Here is a 20891-nt window from a genome sequence, read left to right as displayed (position 1 = left end):
CATCTACTGTGTACCAGGCATGGTTCTGGGTCCATAGAATATACAATAGATTAAACAAACAAAATCTGTCCTTATGGAGCTTACATTCTAGTAAGGGAAGACAGACAATAAACATCACCAAGAGTAAATGATACGGTATGGTGCTGAGTGCTAAGGGGAAAATAAAACAGGGTAAGGGAAATTAGGAATGTCATCGCTGGGGGAGGTTTTCAATTTTAAACAGGGTGGTCTGGGAAGGCCTCATTGAGAAGGTGACTTTTGAGCAAATATTTGAAGGAAATGAGGGAGCAAGCCACAAGGTATGGGGCAGGAGCAGAGGGGGATGAGGGAACAGCCTGAGCCAGAAGCTTCTTTGGCAAGCTCAGAGACCAAGGTCCTGAGTGGGGGAGGGGGGGGGCCCTGAGGGGCAGAGATCCTGTGTGGCCTGGGGCCTTGTGATCTTTGCAGGAACCATTTCAAGGAGACTTTTCGGGGATTTTTGCAGAGCCACGACATGATCTGACTTACATTTTAAAAGAATGGCTGCTACTAATGTCTTGAGTTAGTCAACTTATAAAACTGGGAAGATTTTGCATAAATCTCCAGATTTCTAGGCGCCTGGGTGGCTCAGTCGGTTAAGTGTCCAATTCTTGATTCATGATCTTGTGGTTTGTGAGGTTGGGCCCCAGAGTCGGGCTCTGCCCTGGTAGTGTAGAGGCTGCTTGGGATTCTCTCTCTCTCTTCTCTCTGTCCTGCCTCTGCTTGTGGGCATGCTCTCTCTCTCTCTCTCTCAAAATAAATAAATAAACATTAAAAAAAACACTATAGATTTCTACCTTCTCTTGAAAAAAAAAAAAAAAAAAAAAAAGGACGATTTGGCTTTATTGGATTTACCTGTCATGGAGCTGAGTCGTGGCCACCCTCTTCGGGTGGGACTTGACCTCTTTCTTTGCCAAAGTCCCTGCCACCCCCAGACAGTGACACTGAGTGTTAGTGGTTATTTATCATCATGCTTGCACTGTTGTTCTTATAATGAAGAGGAAAATGAAATGTTTTTTTCACCTATATTTCCATTAAAAAGTGACAAAATAAAAGATACCTGCAGATGGCACTGTGTTTGAAGAAAGAGGGGAAAGAAAGGCATATTGCTTTATAAAAGTGAAAAAGGATCCAATTTTAGAAATATGCAAAGCACCTGAATCAAACTAATATAAATTAATATAAATCCACTTATTTTACACCACCTGCCTCACCTCTGCAAGGATCTGAGTGTCTGATTCCTGTTCTGCATTTTATAAAATGTTGCCACACCCATGACCGCATCTGATCCCCACCCTCCTTTTCGTTCCTGCAGCCATAGAATTGGTGAACTTTGCATTGTTATCCTCTCCAATTTACAAAGAGGGAAGTGGGGCCAGAAAGGTTCCTAGCTGGGAAGCAGCAACACAGAACTGGAAATAGGGCTTATTCCCTGGCCCTTTAGCTGTTTTATAATAGAACTGCCAGTCTTAGATCTGTTACTTTTATAATTAGTGCCCCAAATGCTGTTCTCAAATGAGAAACACAAGTGCCCAAGCCCTCTTCAAAGGCTAGGGGCATAAAAACGTATCTTATGGACTACAGGACCATGAGTTTGTAACTTAGTTGGCACACAGATGGTAAGCATTTACTAATATTAATTTTGTGTTGTGTTTGTTATTTTAATAGCTCATCACTGTGCTTTTCAGTCTTTCAGCTTTCAGTAATGAACAGTTGATGACTGATGGGTTTAGTGCAGTGTTTCTCAAGGGTAGGGTGAGAGCAATTTTTGCCCTGGAGACATTTTTGCAATGTCTGGAGACAATTTTGGTAATCGGTACTGGGGGTGAGACTGGAGGTTGCCATTCACATCTAATGAGTAAGGGCCAAGGATGCTGCTAAACATCCTACAGGGCAGGGGACAGCCCCCTGCAACGAGGAATTATCCAGCTCCAAATGTCAGTAGCTTCAATAGCTTGAGAAATCCTGCTTTAGTATAAGGGGGCAATCAGTTCCCTCCTGTGTAAAGGCACTCTTTAGTCCTCCTGGTGTGTGTGTGTGTGTGTGTGTGTGTGTGTGTGTGTGTGTGTGTGTGAGTCTGCACCAGGGAGGTAGGCTTTGGAGTAAGAAAGGCTGGGTTCTACCCCTTTGTTAACAGTGTCTCTGGTGCACAGTAGGCACTCAAAAAATCTGTACTACTGAAAGCTGAATTTAATTACTAAATGTGTGACTCTGAGCAGGTCTCAAAGGTCTGAAGTTCATTATTCTTACCCGTAAAACGGGGATAAAAAGTCCTCTTCCAAAGCCGCTGTGAGCAATCATTGAGATAAACGTTGGTAACTCTATTCCACAGTACTCGGCCTAGAGCGGTTTTCTTTCCTTTGTCAGTTTACTTCTCCCTCTTCCAAACCTGTGTTCTTTCTAATCGACGTTCAGCCCTGTCATTAGCTGAGTGACCTTGTGCAAGTCACTTTCCCCCCACAGGCCTCGGGTGATTCTCTATAAAATTACAAAGTTGGCTTCTGACCTTCAGGCACGCTTCCAACACCGAAATGGGACCGTGGAGTGTACGGATCTGCTTTCCTCCCCCGGGACTAATGGTACGGTCCCCGGGCAGTTTCCCCCACCCCCCTGTCGCAGACCTTGGTACAGGCCCAGGGGGCCCTCGGCTGCCTCTCAGGGCTGCCCTTGCCCCCAGCCGAGTTCCGGGCCGTCCTTGCGCAAGCTGATTGGCTGGAGCCGTGCCCGGGCTGCGCGGCTATAGGTGAGCCCGGGAGGGGACGGGCGGAGCGGGTTGGAGGCCCGCCCCCTCCTCCCCTGGGTCGGACGCTGAGCCGAGCCGCGGGCGGGAGGCCGGACGGACCGACTGACGGGAGGGACGGGAGCCGAGCAAAATGGCGCAGACTCAGGGCACCCGGAGGAAAGTCTGTTACTACTACGACGGTGAGCTCCGTGCGCGTGGCGGGGGCGGGGGCGGGGCCGGGCCGGGCCGGATCCAGGAGAGGGAGGCTGAGGAGATGTGAGCGGGGAGGCTGGGAGAGGCTGAGGCGTTGGGGAAAGGCTGAGAGAGGAGGCTGCGAGGAGGTCGAGGCTGAGAGAGGAGGCTGAGAGGAAGGAGGTCGAGACTGAGGGATGAGGCTCAGAGGAAAGAGGTCAGGGTGAGGGAGGAGGCTGAGAGCAGGAGGTCGAGGCTGAGGGAAGAGGCTCAGAGGAAAGAGGTCAGGGTGAGGGAGGAGGCTGAGAGCAGGAGGTCGAGACTGAGGGAGGAGGCTCAGAGGAAAGGAAGGGAAGTCGAGGCCGAGGGAAGAGGCTGAGGCCGAGCGGGGGTCGTCTGGAGAAGCTTGGGGTAACTTGGTGGCGGGGGGCGGAGAAGGGGGGAATCCTCAGGGAGCTTTATGGGGAGAGTTTTAGTGGGACTCCTGGAGGGGAGGCTGAGTCTGAGCGGGGAGGCAGGATCTGGTGGAGAAGTGTGCAATGATCTATTTTCCTTGTGAGAATACAAAAGTCTTCCTCTGCCCCTTTGCTTCCTCATCCTTTTTGGTGAGAGTCCTGCGGAGTCCCCACCTCCTGTCACCAGCCTCCCCTCCCCCAGTCTCTGAGCTGGGCCTGCAGTTGCTGCTGGGAAATGGGGCCCCTGGGCTTGGAAGGAGAAAGTTGCAACCTGTTAAAACAGACTTTTCCATTTAACGAAAGCCTATGGAGCAGCTTACTCTGTACTAGGGATGATTAGCTGCTGGGACCATGGGGCTGAGCAGGTCACTTCCCATCTTCTTCTCAGTCTGGAAGGGGAGATAGACAGTGGCAGGGAACTGCTCTCCAGTGTCATGCTGGGATAAAGGAAAGCTCAGAGTGTTTTGGGAGCACAGAGGAGAGGCACTCAGCCCAGCCTGGGGAGTCAGGGAGGGAGGTGCCATCTTGGACCCGAAGAACAGGAGTTATTAGCCAAGCTCCGGGAAGGCAAAGGTGACAGTAAGTTTAGAGGTAAGAGAGAGGACAGCATTTTTGAAAGCAGGTGTGTGTACAGCATGGCTGAGGCATAGGTTTGAGGGCAGAGTGTAGAAGGTCAGGAAATAGGGTGGAGGGAAAGGTTGCAAGTGATGAGGCTTGAACCTCATGATCTGGGGACCAGATCATGAAGGGCTGGACACACTGTCTTAAGGAAGTTGGACTTTATTGTGAGTGCACTTGTGAATCATTGAAGTTTTATGCAGGTTGTGACATCAGATTTATACCTCAGACCTATCACTCTGAGACAGAAATTGAATTCGCCAGTGTACGGGTAAGGAAGATGGCAAGGATCCCAAACTTCTGGGTTGGGCAGTTTGATGTTGAGTGTTTGGAGAAGGTTATGTCAGTTAATATGGGTTTTGGGTTTTTTTAAGAAGTATTTTTTGAGGGCTATCTCTACTAAGGGATATCCAAGTAGAGGCATCCAGTAGGCAGTTGGCCATTCAGGTCGCCATTTTTATTTTTATTTTTTTCAATTAATTTTGAGAGAGAGAGAGGCAGAGTGCGAGCAGGGGCTGGGCAGAGAGAGAAGGAGACAAGAATCTGAGGCAGGCTTCAGGCTCTGAGCTGTCAGCACAGAGCCCAATGCAGGGCTTGAACTCACTAGCCGTGAGATCATAGCCTTAGCCGACGTCTGACGCTTAACCAACTGAGCCACCCAGGCGCCCCCAGGTTGGCCATTTAGAAGACAAAAATGAGAAGGTAGAGATTTTTGGTAGTTGTCAGCATGCAGATGGTAATTTTAGTTATGGAAGAGGATACGATCACCCAAGAAGTTGTATAGCGTGGGAAGAGAAGAAGATCGGAGTGGAATTCTAAGGACATGCACTGAGGAAAAGTCTAGTGCCCTTCATGCTCTGTATTCCCCTGTCATAGCACTTGTCACTGTGTATTGGAATTGCCCATTTACTTGTTCGTTCTCCTTAGACAGTAATCTCCTTAGGGAAAGAGACCATGTCTTGTCTAGCTCTGTATGCTCAGCCCCCAGAACAATGCCTAGCTCAGAGTAGGCTGTCAATAAATACTTGCCGATTAAATTGTACAGAGGGAATGTAAGTGAACCAGAAAGTCTTGGGTTACAGTAGCCAAAAGAAGGAAGGAGTGGCCAAGTGTTGGCAAGAACTGTTTTGTGTGTACAGTTTGGAACTGAAGTGAGATTGCGGTAGATTGAAGAATGAATGGATGGGTGAAGAGAAGACATCAGATTGAACCCTTTTCAAAGGAAGCTTGGTTGGGGCAGAGAGAGAGGGTTGTTGATACAGGGGGATGTAGTGGCTGAGAGTTGAGCATATTCAAAATTTGAATGGTAAATAGCCAGGGGGAGGGGTTGAAGATACAGGAAAGAGAGGGATGGGTAATGATGGAGGTTCCTGAAGAGACCAGGTGAGATGGAAACCAGAGCACAGGTATGGACACTAGCCTTCAGGGGGACGTTTCTTCATGATGAGAGGCAAGGAAAAGTTCAAATGTAGGCAAGTTTGATGAAGAGAAAGTTGGAGTTTTCAAGATGAGGTAATAGATTATTTCTTTTCCTGTGAGTGGGGGGAGGGTAGTTGGTAGAGTAGGAATCTTGAGAGAGATAGCTGTGAAGTAGCTGTTGTGAAAGAGGAAGGTAGGAAAATAAATTTGGAAGAGTTGCTGGGCAGTGGTGAGGGCCTATTTGGGGCTGGAGCCTGTGACTTTGTAGCTGTATCTGTTTGCACTGTTTTATGATCTCTCCACCATTAGTTTAAAAAGAGAAAAAGTGGAAAGACTGCAGTTTTTAGGCAAGGGAGATTTCTTACTCCTTGAGAAACCGCTTGTGAGTTTTGCAGTGAGGTCACTAGCTTGGGACTCAGACTTGGTTCTGCCCCTCAGAAGCTTTGCAGTATTGGGCAAGTCACTTTACCTTTGCAGGCCTCAGGTCACTCTCCTATAAAACTGAAAAACTTTGAGAACAATGGGAGAAGCTTTCCACAAGTTTAAAGGTAGTATCTAAAGGAAAATGATTATTTCTTTTAAAAGTCTCTTAGCAACTGGATTAAAAGCTGTTAAGAAAAGGATGGTGTCTGGGCCCCACCCTCAGGTACTCCCCTAGCCTTCTAGATAAGTTATCTTAGTCCCCCAAGTCTAAGCCTTGGCTGAATTCAGGTTTGATAGGCAGAGGAGTTGCTGGGGATCAAGGCCCAGGCCAGAGACCTGGATAAGCCGTGATCTAATTATGTAACAGTAATGGTCATGTTACTGACTGCCTTCAAATTGGGTCTGCATCTGGATGTCTCAGCCAATGCCTTGAAAACCTATTCTGTCAATCCTCATAGCTGATAAGCTTGTCTGAGGGTCTCTGGGAGCAAAATTGTCTGCCTGCCTCCTCTGCTACTGCATCTCAAAGTCTGTCTCTATGGGACAAGGGTCCCAATTGAATGCCATCAAATACTGTACTCTGGCTTGTGGCTCTGGCTAAGAGCACAGTTCCTGCCCTCAGAGGCCCGCCTAAGATTAAGAGAAGAGGATAAAAGGACATTAAGCAAAAACTAAGGAAAACTAAAAAAATTTGAATAAAGCATGGGCTTCTTTTTAGTTAATGACTATCAATATTGGTTAGTTAACTGTAACAAATACTTCTTATTTTATCATGTAGAATGCTAATAATAGGGGAAACTGCCTATGAGGTATCTGAGAACTCTATCTTTGCAATTTTTCTATAAATCTAAAATTGTTCTAAAAAGTAGTCTAATAAAAAGACAGAGAAGAGGGTGAGATCCTAAATATCCAACTGTTTAGAAGTTTCCCATTGTCCCAGGCCATGTCTATGACCAAGAGTATTGGAGTGTGGCTTGGATACTATTGGTGGCATTTCCCACAATGCATTGCTCCCAGGAATGAATTCTGTTACTCGTGCCACCAAACCACAGTGCATAAGAGGTTGGGACCTTCTTTTCACTGGTGCTCAAAGATCTGCCTCGTCTTGATGGACTTCTAAGGCGAGAGAGATCTATCCTTGGGTGTGCAGTTCACTTGATTTTTGTGCTGTTTTTTGGCTTTTAACTTTTTCATTAAAATTTTTTTTTTCTTAGGTTTATTTATTTTGAGAGAGAGAGCATGCACAAGCAGAGAGGAAGGGCAAAGAGAGAGGGAGACAGAGGATCCAAAATGGGCTCTGTGCTGATAGCAGAGAGCCTGATGTGGGGCTCGAACTCAAGAACTATGAGATCATGACCTGAGCCAAAGTCAGATGCTTAACTGACTGAGCCACCCAGACACCCCAGTTTTTTCACTTTTTTATAGTAAGCTCTGTGCCCAAGATGGGGCTTGACCTCACAACCCTGAGATCAAGAATCGCATGCTCTAGCAACTGAGCCAGCCAGGCGCCCCCACTTGATTACTGGAATATTTGTTCCAGGAACTTTGTGGCAAGAAGATTCACAGAGCCCTCTGGATTAAGTGCAAATTGAAGTAAGTATCTGGTAAACCCAATGTAGCTTTTAGGATACTGAATTTGGAGTCAGAAGAGTTGACCCCTGGATCAGTTATTGGTTGTGTGATCTTGAGCAGGCACTTAACCTCTCTGAATCTCACTGAGTTCAGTTCCTTGAATCTTTATTCAGCTTCTGTGATGTACAGGGCATATTTATCCTTGTCTTCAAGGAGCAGCCAGTCTTAGGAATATAAATAGATATGTAAGGGGACACCTGGGTGGCTTCAGTCAGTTCTAAGTGTCTGACTCTTGAATTCAGCTCAGATTGTGATCTCATGGTCATGGGATTGAGCCCCACATCAGGCTCCCCACTGATCTTGGAGCTTGCTTCGGATTCTCTTTCCCTCTGTGCCCCTCTTCTGCTCTTGTGCGCGTGCGCTCTCTCCCTCTCTCAAAATAGATGAATAGATAAAAATAGATATGTAAGTAATTCAGATACAAAACAAAATTTGTTAAGTGATATATACAAATTGTATACAGAGGAAAGGACCATTTATTTTGATCAGGAATATGTTTGGCACTTAAGCTGGGCTTTGTTGTATGAGGATCATCAGAAAAGGAAGGACAATCCAGGTCAAAGGAGCAGTCTGAACAAAGGCTACTTGGGTGTGAAGGTGAATGCCATGTTCAGGATGCTGATAATAATCTAGTGTGTTTAGAACAGAGATTGGCAAATTTTCTGTAAAGGGCCAAATAGTAAATATTTTTCACTTCGTGTGCCATATGGGTGGGTCTCTGTGGCAACTATTTACTCAGCTCTGTTATTATAATGTGAAAGCAGCCATAGACAATATTTAAACTAATGGGCATGGCTGTGTTCCAGTAAAATTTTATTTACAAAAAACAGGCAGTCAATTGTATTTGGCTCAAGGGTCATAGTTTGCCTATTCCACTTTGGAGCGGAGAACTGTGAGAGGGAGAAAGGGAGGGAGAGGGAGAGTGTTGTGGGTTGAATGCCAGGCTAGTGAAGCTGTTTTTTATCCTGTAGGAGATGGGGAGCCATTCAGGATTTTTTGAGCAGAGGAATGATGTTATGAAAGCTGTGTATTAGAAAAATAACTGGTCGTTGTAGCAGATAGTTTGAATTGAAGGCAGAGGAACCAATTAGAAGTCTTTTGCTATAGAAGAAGCAAGAGATGATAAGAACTTAGTTTTCTTATTTATAAAATTAGAATAATACTGGGGCGCCTGGGTGGCGCAGTCGGTTAAGCGTCCGACTTCAACCAGGTCACGATCTCGCGGTCCGTGAGTTCGAGCCCTGCGTCAGGCTCTGGGCTGATGGCTCGGAGCCTGGAGCCTGTTTCCGATTCTGTGTCTCCCTCTCTCTCTGCCCCTCCCCCGTTCATGCTCTGTCTCTCTCTGTCCCAAAAATAAATTTAAAAAAAAGAAAAAAATGTTAAAAAAAAAAAAAAAAGAGTGTTTCCTTAAAAAAAAAAAAAAATTAGAATAATACTTCCTGTTCTATTTTATGGGGTTATTGTGAAGATCCAGTAAGAAAACTAATGTAAATGTGCTTTGACTCCATAAAGTGTCACAGCATGATAAAGGTGAACTGTGACTTATAATAATTCTGAGTACTAACGGTTATTTTTCTGTTGTGGGAGTGAATTCTTTGGAGATATATAGTGGGGTGAGTCACTCACTGCCTGTTATTCCCGAGTAGCTTTGGAATGAACCCCTTACACTGTCTAGTTCCTGTGGACTAGACTTAACATCCTTAAATGCTGACCTCACCAGGGTCCTCTGCTTTTTTTTTTTTTTTTTTTTTTAATGTTTATTTAGAGCACGCACGCATGGAGGGGAGGGGCAGAGAGAGAGGGAGAGCAAGAGAATCCCAAGCAGGCTATGTGCTGTCAGCCCAGAGCCCAGCTCAGGGCTCAAACTCACGAACCATGAGATCATGACCTGAGCCAAAATCAAGAGTCGGATGCTTAACTGACTAAGCCACCCAGGCGTCCCTGCTTGCTTTTTTTTTTTAATTTTGGAGTTACCCTTCCTCAAGCTGGGTAGAATCTTGGAGACTAGAATGAAAGAGAAAAAGAATTTGACTAGGAGATAGTTATAAAGATTCCTGGATTCTCCTGGGAGTATATGTCGAACTGTGTCACTGAAACTGTCACTCTTTTTTCTTCAGGGGATGTTGGAAATTACTATTATGGACAAGGCCACCCAATGAAGCCTCACCGAATCCGCATGACTCACAATTTGCTACTTAACTATGGTCTCTATCGAAAAATGGAAATATATGTGAGTTACTGGGAGCCCTACCCCTCTCTAACCTCATCAGCTCTGGTCATAGTTATTCATCTCATTTTTCTCAACTACTCATTCATCAAATGTGTTGAGTGGCTATTATGTGGCAGACACTGTAAATGATAGAGATTTCTGTTTTTAAAGGGTTCACTCCAGTGCTGGAGACTGACATGTATACAAATAAGTTGTACTACAGTCTATTATAAGTGCAATAATTAAAAAATGTACAAGATGCAGAGATAATAAAGAGTGAAGGAGGAAGGGAGCCTTGGAATGTTTCCTAGAGGTGATATCTGAGCACAATTTTAGAGACTGAATACAATTTAGCCTGGAGTTCAGGAGGAGACCGACATTCTAGACCAAGGGAAAAGCATAGACAGAAGGCAAAAAGGTGAGAACAATATGATGTGTTGGGGAACTGCTACAAGTAGTTCGATGTGCAAAGTTCACAGTTATGAGTGAGGGGACCTAGAACTGGAGAGGCCAGAAAGGATTGGATGTGCTGTGCTTTGTGACAAGCAGCTCTGACGGGCAAGAGTCAAAAAATCCAACGTTGAAATGGGGACTGTGTTGAACTAGACGCCCACGTCTCTAGTTACTGGAGAGCATAGACTATCTAAGTTCTTTAAAAAAAAATTTTTTTTAATGTTTGTTTATTTTTAAGAGGGAGAGAGAAAGAGACAGAGTGCAAGCAGGGGAGGGGCAGAGAGAGAGGGAGACACAGAATCGGAAGCAGGCTCCAGGCTCTGAGTTGTCAGCACAGAGCCCGACGCAGGGCTGGAACCCACGAACCGTGAGATCATGACCTGAGCCGAAATTGGATGCTTAACTGACTGAGCCACTCAGGCTCCCCTAGACTGTCTAACTTCTTGACTCAGTTCCAGCTGATTTTTGCCCATCTACAAGTTTTTAAAGAGAAGCTGGAAATCCACATTATTATGTAAAATTGCCTGGGTTTCAAATATTGACCCAAGTTGGTTTTGTGGTTTTATTTTTTGTTTTTTAAAACATGTTCAGACAAAAACACATCAGTACATCTGTGGGCTAAATTTGGTCCAAAGGTTCCCAGTTTGAACCTCTTATGGAGGCAGTGAGGAAAAAGTAATGGATTTTGTTTTATTTTATTTTTTTAAGTTTTTATTTATTTATTTATTTATTTATTTATTTATTTATTTATTTAAATGTTTATTCATTTTTGAAAGACAGAGAGAGACAGAGCACAAGCAGGGGTGGGGTGGAGAGAGAGGGGGACACAGAATCCGAAGCAGGCTCCAGGCTCTGAGCCGTTAGCACAGAGCTCGACACGGGGTTCGAACTCACAAACCGCGAGATCATGACCCGGACACTCAACCGACCGAGCCACCCAGGCGCCCTTAAGTTTTTTTTTAATGTTTATATCTGCCATGGGGCTCGATCTCACAATCACAAGATCAAGAGTCTCCTACTCCACCAACTGAACCAGCCAGGGGCCCCCAGGCATGCATTTTAGAAGGAGGGAAGCCAGTTAGGAGGCTGTTGCAAAGATCCAAATGAGAAAATCAAAAAGGGCTGAGGACTCGTGTTGCCTTATGGTTAGAGCCTAAGAGTCTGTGGTTGAAGTCTGTGCCGGCAGCTTAAGTATCCTAGCAACAGCAGTATCCTTCCTCACCATTCCAGAGACTGAAAGAAGATGAGTCTTCTGTCTCAGATGGCCATGTTATGTCCCCAGAGCCACTGGAGGCAGCTGAGGAATCAAGGAGGGAAGGGAGACAGAGGAGCAGACGGACCTTGGGACCAGAGAGCTTTTTCAGGTGTGAAAGGCAGCTGGGAATGAAAAACATAAAAAAGGTAGCAGAGGTTTTGAGGGACTCTAGGGAGGAGACTAACATTTAGATAAAGAGAGGATACCTACACGTGGAATAGCAAGCACCAAGACCTTCCGGAGATGCCTCTTGCACGTGTATACCATGCTAATCTGGCCATGACTTGTCTCCTTTCCTGCTACTCCCCTCTCAGAACCCTCCAAGTCAGCCAGATCAGATTCTGCCTCTTTCCACCCCATCCTGATTGAGAGGAGTATTTAATCTGCCAGTCATATCTTACTCATCTTCAAAAGTCACCTCAAGCCCTCTTTCTTTCATTCAACAGATTTTTGTTGAGTACTTGTCATACCCCAGGGACTATATTAACCTCCATGAGTGATATTGAGATACTAAAAAATGGATCCTATCTTCAAGTGAGAGGAAAAATAAACTAACATTTATTGAAGATTGCTAGTTCTAAGCCAGAGCCACTTGTTATTTCGTGTAATCCATATAGCAACTTTAATTTATAGATGAGAAAACAAGGTCAGAGAGGATAATTAACAGGTTCAAAATCACAAAATCACATGAACTAAGACTCCAACTCAGATATATCTGGTTCCAGAGTCTTTATCTGTTCATTTGTCCTATTCCCTCTTCCCAAGCAGCATTTTAACAAGAAGCCTAGAGGTAGAGTGTCTCATGATTTTTTGGTGATGTCATCAGGGACCCAGGCTTATTCTGTTTATCCTTCTGCTCAATCATCCTTAGTTTATTTGATTTTATCCTTTTGTTTTTTGCCTTGAAATCACATGATGGCTGTCTTAGCTCCAAGTACCATGTCTTCATATGACAGAATCCAAAGAGGAAAGAAACAGGCAAAATGGATCATTTTCTACTATTTCCACACACACCCCTCCCCTTTTTATTAAATAGCAAAACCCTTCCTAGAAGTTTCCCAACAGATCTCCCTTTAAATCTCATTGGGTCATTTGCCATCCTTAGACTATTCACCGGCAATTGGCTTAGACTAATCACATTTGATCCCTTCGGCTGAGTACATTAACACCCAACCAAATTGAGATCTGTTAACAAGAAGGTAGAGAATGGCTCTTTGGGAAGCATCTAACAGTGGCTGTCGTAGAGATAATAAATAATATCTTACTGGAAATTACTTCATCTGTGTGGTATTCTTATTGTAAACTTGTAAAGCAAAATTCCAGTATAATCTCTTTCTTAAAAATCTAGAGTTGCTGCTCTCTTTAGTGTGATCCGTTTCCTTCTTTGGCCACTGAGTATGAATCTTCTTCAGTCTTCTTCCCCCAACAGTTCATCCCTTCTAGACTTCTCTGGGCTGTGATCCTAGTTTTCTTTTCCCAAAGCACAGATAGCCATTTTAGTATATGTCCTGAAATTGATGGCTTTTTGGGTCAATCCTAGAAGAAGCTCCTTAGACTTCTTACAGAAGTTGTTGTATTCTGGGGCATCTGGCTGGCTCAGTCAGTAGAGAATGCACCTCTTGATCTTGGGGTTGTAAGTTTGAGCCCTACAGTGGGTGCAGAGATAACTTAAAATCTTTAAAGGGGGGGAAAAAAAGCAGTTTCTGTATTCCATCTCTGTACCTGAAGGAGACATGTTGAAGTCTTTCACACAGTTGGTCCCTCCCCCAATTCTGCCTCCACACATCTAATTAATCTCTCCCAGAATCTACATCCTCATTTTTCATCCAGAAACCTTCTTATTTACATAATCAACAATTCTGCTCTCTTCCTTGCCTTGGATGCTAATTTTGTATATTCCCAGGCTTCTTATTCATCGCCTTCTGTTCTTTTGTGCTTTTTTTTAAAAATGTTTTTATAAAATATTGAGTAGATATGAAAAAATTTTTATAAAATATGTGGAAGGTATAAAGAATCACAATTCACTTAATACCACCTAGTTTAAGAAAACAAACATTGCCATGACTGCTAAAGCCCCTATATGCTCTTCCCTGATCCTGTCTACTTTCTTCTTCCCCAGAGTTAACCTCTGTCCTGAATTTGGGACTTATTATTTCCTTGCTTTTATTTATTTATTTATTTATTTAAAATTTTTGTTATTTTATTTTTAATTTATTTTTAATTTTTTTTTTTTAACGTTTATTTATTTTTCAGACAGAGAGAGACACAGCATGAACGGGGGAGGGGCAGAGAGAGAGGGAAACACAGAATCGGAAGCAGGCTCCAGGCTCTGAGCCATCAGCCCAGAGCCCGATGCGGGGCTCGAACCCGCGGACCGCGAGATCGTGACCTGAGCCGAAGTCGGACGCTTAACCGACTGAGCCACCCAGGCGCCCCTAAAATTTTTGTTAGAGAGAGCGCGTGTGCAAGCAGGGGAGAGGGGTGGGGGGACAGAGAGAGAGAATCTTAAGCAGGCTCCATGCTCCCCGCAGAGTCCCAACTGGAGCTGGATCGCACAACCTGAGCCGAAATGACCCGAGCCAAAATGCAGAGTCAGATGCTCAACGAACTGGGCCACCCAGGCACCCCTATTTCCTTGTTTTTTAAAAATAATTTTGCCAGGGGGCGCCTGAGTGGCTCAGTTGGTTGAGCGTCCGACTTCGGCTCAGCTCATGATCTCGTGGCCAGTGAGTTCGAGCCCCGCATCGGGCTCTGTGCTGACAGCTCAGAGTCTGGAGCCTGTTTCAGATTATGTGTCTCCCTCTCTCTCTGACTCTCCCCCGTTCATACTCTGTCTCTCTCTCTGTTTCAAAAATAAACCTTAAAAAAAATTAAAAAATAATTTTGCCAGTATGTATTCTTAAACGATACATGTTTTAGTTTTACGTGTTTGAATATTATGTAAATGGAATCATACAGTATTATTATGTGACTGACTTGCCTTTTTTGTTCAACATGTTCCTGAGAGTCATACATGTTGATGGATGTAGCTAGACTTATTTTCACTGAAAGAATATACTACAGGACATATGCACATATTTACCCTTACTAGATAATGTTAAAATGGTTTTCAGTTGCCACCAATGTAGAATTAAAGTTGCTCTCAGTCCTTGCCAACACTTAATATTGTCATGTTTAATTTTTTTTGTCTGTTTAGGTTGGTGTGAAATGATACTTACTATGGTTTTGATTAGTATTTCCCTGTTTACTAGGGAGATTGAGGATCTTTCTGTATGTTTATTGTTCATTCAGTTTTCCTTATTGAAGTCCCTATTCAAGCCTTTTATCCATTTTCTTATTTGATTGTTCTGTTTTTGTTTTTGTTTTGATTGGGCTTAGATACACAGAATTGAGATAAACATTATCCTTGGCTCATAAGGATCAAAAGAAGGTCCATTTTTGGTCTTTTTGAAATACGTATTTTACTGTTTATTCATTAACTTAAGTATTTTCATAGTGCTATGAATATCCCTATTCCTACACCCCAATCACTCTTCTAAATTTTGTGTTTATTATACTCTTGCTTTAAAAAAAAAAATGTTTTGGGGCGCCCGGGTGGCGCAGTCGGTTAAGCGTCCGACTTCAGCCAGGTCACGATCTCGCGGTCCGTGAGTTCGAGCCCCGCGTCAGGCTCTGGGCTGATGGCTCGGAGCCTGGAGCCTGTTTCCGATTCTGTGTCTCCCTCTCTCTCTGCCCCTCCCCCGTTCATGCTCTGTCTCTCTCTGTCCAAAAATAAATAAAAAACGTTGAAAAAAAAAAATTAAAAAAAAAAAAAAAATGTTTTGGGCACCTGGGTGGCGCAGTCGGTTAAGCGTCCGACTTCAGCCAGGTCACGATCTCGCGGTCTGTGAGTTCGAGCCCCGCGTCAGGCTCTGGGCTGATGGCTCGGAGCCTGGAGCCTGTTTCCGATTCTGTGTCTCCCTCTCTCTCTGCCCCTCCCCCGTTCATGCTCTGTCTCTCTCTGTCCCAAAAATAAATAAAAAACGTTTAAAAAAAAAAAAAATGTTTATCCTGGGGCGCCTGGGTGGCTCAGTTGGTTGGGCGACCGACTTTGGCTCAGGTCATGATCTTGTAGTTTGTGGGTTCGAGCCCCGCGTCGGGCTCTGTGCTGACAGTTCAGAGCCTGGAGTCTGCTTCCTTTTCTGTGTCTCCCTCTCTCTGGCCCTCCCCTGCTCACGCTCTGTGTCTCTCTGTCTCTCAATAATAAATAAATGTCAAAAAAAATTTTTTTAAATGTTTATCCTGTGTATATATGCCTAAACAATATATAGTAATTATTTACTTGTTTTTGAACTTTTTAAAAAAGGTGTCATACTGGGACACCTGTGTGGCTTGGTTGGTTAAGCATCCAACTTCGGCTTAGGTCCTGATCTTGGGGTCTGTGAGTTTGAGCCCTGCGTTGGGCTCTGCTGACAGCTCAGAGCCTAGAACCTGCTTCAGATTCTGTGCCTCCCCCAGTCGCACTCTGTCTCTCTTTCAAAAAAAAAAAAAAAAAAAAAAAAAAACATTAAAAAAAAAAAAGGTGTCATACTATGTAATCTTCTGGGACTTGCTTGGTTTTTTTTTTTTTTTTCCTTTTTTTAAGTTTATTTATTTATTTATTTTTAGTAATCTCTGTACCCAGTGTGGGGCTTGAACTCCCGACCCTGTGATCAAGTCACACATTCTCCCAACTGAGCCAGCCAGGTGCCCCCTGTGCCTTGCTTTTATCACACAATATTATGTTATGAAAATCCATCCACCTTGCATATAGCTTTAGTTCTTCCACTTTTCTCTGATGAATAATATCTTATTGTCATTATACTTCAGTTTATCTGTTTTTCCATTCTTAATTTGTGTCTAGTTTTTTAATGTGAGCAGCGCTTTGAATATTCTTGTACACGTCTCAGTTCATACGTGCAAAAATTTTGGCTGTTTCTCTAGTACTAGAATTGCTGGACTGTAGGGTATGTGAATATTAAATGCCTTGTTGCTTTTCATTGTGGTCAAATGAATTTATAGTCCCACTGACAATGTATGAGAGATACCTTGATTCATATCCTTTCCTATACTTGGAATTAGACTTTAAATTTCGCCAACTAAATGAGTGTGAACAGTATGTGATTGTGATCTTGATTTGCATTTCACTAATAACCAGTGAAACTGAGTATCTCTTCGTATGTTTATTAACTATTTGTGTGTCCTCTACTGTGAAATGTTTCTTCCTTTGCCCATTTTTCTGTTTTTGGTTGTTTGGCATTCTTTTTCTTACCAGTTTGTAGTAGTTCTTTTTTCTGGTATAGATAGTCCAGTGGCCATACATTGCTCCAAATATCTTCTGTTTTGGTTTTGTCTTTTCACTCTAAAGTATCTTTAATGAACAGAGATTCTTGATTTTAATATAGTTATATTATTTCCTTTATAAGTGCTTTTTGTGTTTTAAGAAATCCTTCCCTTGGGGTGTCTGGCTGGCTCAGTCAGAAGAGCAGGCGACTCTTGATCTCAGGGTCATGAGTTCAAGCCCCTTGTTGGGCATAGAGCTTACTTAAAAAATAAAAATAAAAATAAAAATAAAAGCTTTATAGGTTTGCCTTCACATGTATTTACTATATCTAGAATAGATTTTTATGTCCATTGATGGATGAATGCATAAAGAAGATGTGGTATGTATATACAGTGGAGTATTAGCAATCAAAAAGAATGAAATCTTGCCATTTGCAACTACGTGGATGGAACTAGAGGGTATTATGCTAAGCGAAATTAGTCAGAGAAAGACAAATATCATATGACTTCACTCATACGAGGACTTTTAAGACACAAAACAGATGAACACAAGGGAAGGGTAGCAAAAATAATATAAAAACAGGGAGGGGGACAAAAACATAAGAGACTCTTAAATATGGAGAACAAACAGAGGGTTACTGGAGGGGTTGTGGGAGGGGGGATGGGCTAAATGGGTAAGGGGCACTAAAGAATCTACTTCTGAAATCATTGTTGCACTATATGCTAACTAACTTGGATGTAAGTTAAAAAAATAAAATAGAATCGATTTTTAAATATAGTTTTTTTTTTTTAATTTTTTTTTTTTTTTTAACATTTATTTATTTTTGAGACAGAGAGAGACAGAGCATGAACAGGGGAGGGTCAGAGAGAGGGAGACACAGAATCGGAAGCAGGCTCCAGGCTCTAAGCTGTCAGCACAGAGCCCGATGTGGGACTCGAACCCACGGACCGTGAGATCATGACCTGAGCCGAAGTCGGCCGCTTAACCGACTGAGCCACCCAGGTGCCCCTAAATATAGTTTGAAGTAAGAATCCGCTGAAATTTTTTCATTCCGCAAATACTTATTAAGCACCTGCTTTGTGCCAGGCATTGTGTATGGGTCTGTTTTTGGGCCTGTGTTCTGTTGACTTGGTGTGTTTATTGACGCATATGCCAGTACCCAGTGCTTAATTGTGATAGCTTTTCAGTAAGTTTTGACATCTAGTAGCACAAGTCCTCCCACTTTGTTCTTAAAAAAAACAACAACTGACTTGCTATTTGCCCTTTGGGCTTCTTTTCTTTTTTTAAAATTTATTTATTTAAATGGAAGTATTCTTTTTTTAATGTTTATTTATTTTTAATGTTTTACTTATTTGAGAGAGAGGGAGAGAGAACGTGAGCAGGGGAGAGGCAGAAAGAGGGGGGCGGACAGAGGATCCAAAGCGGGCTCTGTGCTAACAGCAGAGAGCCTGATGCAGAGTTCGAACTCATGAACTGAGACATGAGATCATGACCTGAGCTGAAGTCAGACGTTTAACCAGCTGAGTCACCCAGGAGCCCTTTGAACTTCTATATAAATTTTAGAACTCATCAAGTGCTGGGATTTTGGTTGTAATTTTATTGAACCTTTACATCATCTTTTTTGTTTTAAGTTTTTTATTTATTTAAGTACTGTCTACATCCTATGTGGGGTTCACACTTAAAACTCTGAGATCAAGAGTTGTATGGTCCTTTGACTGAGCCAGCCAGGCACCTGTGAATCTTTATACCATCTTAGGGAGAATTGATATTTTGAGAATATTTAGCCTTTGCATCAGTGAACATGGCATATTTCCATTTATTTGGGTCCTTTTATTTTATTTTTTATTTTATTTACGTCTTGTCTGGTTTTTTAGAGGGAGGGAGAGCACGCAAGGAGGGGCAGAGAGAAAAGGAGACAGAGAATCCCAAGCAGGCTGTGCCCTGTCAGCACAGAGCCTGAGGCGGGACTTGATCTCAGGAACTGTGAGATCATGACCTAAGTGGAAGTTGGACACTCAACCGACTGAGCCACCCAGGCACCCTAGATTTTTTTTTTAATGTTTATTTATTTTGGGGAGAGAGAGCTCAAGAGCACATGCACGCACAGGGGAAGGGTAGAGAGAGTCAGGGACAGGGTATCAGAAGCAGGCTCTGGGGCGCCTGGGTGGCTCAGTCGGTTGAGCGGCCGACTTCGGCTCAGGTCACGATCTCGCGGTCCGTGAGTTCGAGCCCCGCATCGGGCTCTGTGCTGACAGCTCAGAGCCTGGAGGCTGTTTCGGATTCTGTGTCTCCCTCTCTCTCTGACCCTCCCCTGTTCGTGCTCTGTCTCTCTCTCTGTCTCAAAAATAAATAAACGTTAAAAAAAATTTAAAAAAAAAAAAAAAAAAAAAAGAAGCAGGCTCTGTGCTGTCATCAGAGAGCCCAATGCAGGCTTGAACTCACAAACTGTAAGATCATTCCCAAACCAAAGTTGGATGCTTAACTGACTGAGTCACCCAGGCACCCCTAGAAATTTTTTCAAAGTAATTACAAAAATTTTGTTTTTAATGTTTATTTTTGAGAGAGAGAGAGAGCGCGCGCGCGCGCGAATGCGCACAGGGGAGGGGTAAAGAGGGAGACAGAGAATCCTAAGCAGGCTTTGCATTGCCAGTGCAATGCCCCATGTGGGGCTTGAACTCACAATCCATGAGATCATGACCTGAGCTAAAATCAAGAGTCTCTTGCTCAACTGACTGAGCCACCCAGGCTCCCCTCCAAGTACTTCTTTTTAATGCTATCATAAACTATCTTTTAAAATTTTTATATTTAGGTTGTTTACTGGTATAGAGAAATGTAGTGCAATTCTTTTTTATTTAGACATATATCCAGGGTCTCTGTAGATCTCTTTCTACTACCTGTTGTTTCTGTGAGCTCTCACTCGTAGTGCTTTGTTTCCTTGCATGTTTTGTAATTTTTGACTCTGCGGTCATATTTTTTTGGAACTTTGTGGCCTGGGATGAAGATGGGTTCTTAAAGCAAGATTTGCCTTTACTTTGTAAAAGAGGTAGCTTTTGAGATGGGCTTTGTCCTTGTTGAATGTAGTACATGAGGAACATGGAATCAAGGGGTGGCTTCTGTCTTAAACAATTGGGTAGTTGGTGGTGAGAATAGGAACCCTGGGAAAGAAGAGCATAGGAGAAATAAAGCAGTGGATGCAGTCAAGATTATGGAGGAGGTGTAATGAAAGGGATGGGCTGTGGATTGAAATGGAAGTCAAGAAAGGGTGTTGTTAAAGATTATAATTAGTTTCTCAACCTGAGTGGATATTGGTGTCATTAACAAGAATATTAAAAGAGAAGTCTGGAAGTTAAATATGAATGCCTCTCTATAAGTTGTTAAATCCAGTTGAATTTGAAGTGCCTCTAGGATTCACAGGTGGAGCTGGCTGGGAGGTTGTTGGAATTGTGAATCTGGAGCTCAGAACAGAAATCAAGATGGAGTGAGTCTGGGCAGGCATCTATATAGAAGGTAGAGTTAAAGCTCCATCTACAACATTGCCATGAAGGTAAAAGGCTTAATACAATAAAAACAACTTCGGGGGTTCCTGGGTGGCTCAGTCAGTTGAGCATCCGACTTCAGTCCGGGTCATGATATCATAGTTTGTGCCTGACATCGGGCTCTGTGCTGACAGCTCAGAGCCTGGAGCTTGCTTTGGATTCTGTCTCCCTCTCTCTCTGCCCCTCCCCTGCTCATACTCTGTCTCTTTCTCTCTCAAAAATAAATAAACTTAAGCAAACAAACAACTTAGTATTTGGAGTCAAGTCTTGCTTCTTTCACTATGAGTGTGGTATATAGAACAGTATCCACCTTTTAGTCTTACATTCTGCCTTATACCCAGGATTAAACAAGCACCAAATAGTGCCTGGAGCCAGACCTCTGGGTTTCTATCCCAGTTTACCAACTGTGTAGCTTTGGGCAAGTTACTTAACCTCCCTGTGGGCAGAGTGAGGATAATAATAGTATGGAGTTTAAGAGGTTGTTGTAAGGATCACAAAATCACATACAGTGCCTGGCACAGGGTAAACAATGTTATATGTGTATTGAAAATGCTTTATAAACTATAAAGATATTCATAATTGGAAGAGCAGAGGGTCATCTTCGAAGAAGACCTACCTTTAAGGGATGAGAGGAAGAAAAGAGAATTTTTAAAAAGA

The 20891-nt window shown here is 43.3% G+C and overlaps 1 protein-coding gene across 3 annotated transcripts in view; it reads left to right on the top strand.

Annotated features, from left to right (window-relative positions):
• The first annotated feature begins 2782 nt into the window (after nt 1-2782).
• HDAC1 (histone deacetylase 1) overlaps nt 2783-20891 on the top strand; it is a 33051-nt gene continuing 14942 nt past the window's right edge. For all 3 annotated transcript variants that reach the window (XR_009258269.1, XM_058718228.1, XM_058718227.1), the window contains exons 1-2: nt 2783-2940; nt 9597-9709. Coding sequence is in view for 2 of the 3 variants with exons in the window: in XM_058718228.1 (XP_058574211.1) it covers nt 2892-2940; nt 9597-9709 (162 nt within the window). In the remaining variant the exon portion in view is untranslated. The remainder of the gene's footprint in view (nt 2941-9596; nt 9710-20891) is intronic.

Source organism: Neofelis nebulosa, chromosome 2 (genome assembly GCF_028018385.1).
Source record: "Neofelis nebulosa isolate mNeoNeb1 chromosome 2, mNeoNeb1.pri, whole genome shotgun sequence".
NCBI classification, from domain to species: domain Eukaryota; kingdom Metazoa; phylum Chordata; class Mammalia; order Carnivora; family Felidae; genus Neofelis; species Neofelis nebulosa.
The sequence above is the reverse complement of the archived record's forward strand: the minus strand, read 5'-3'. Positions and strand labels throughout refer to the sequence as shown.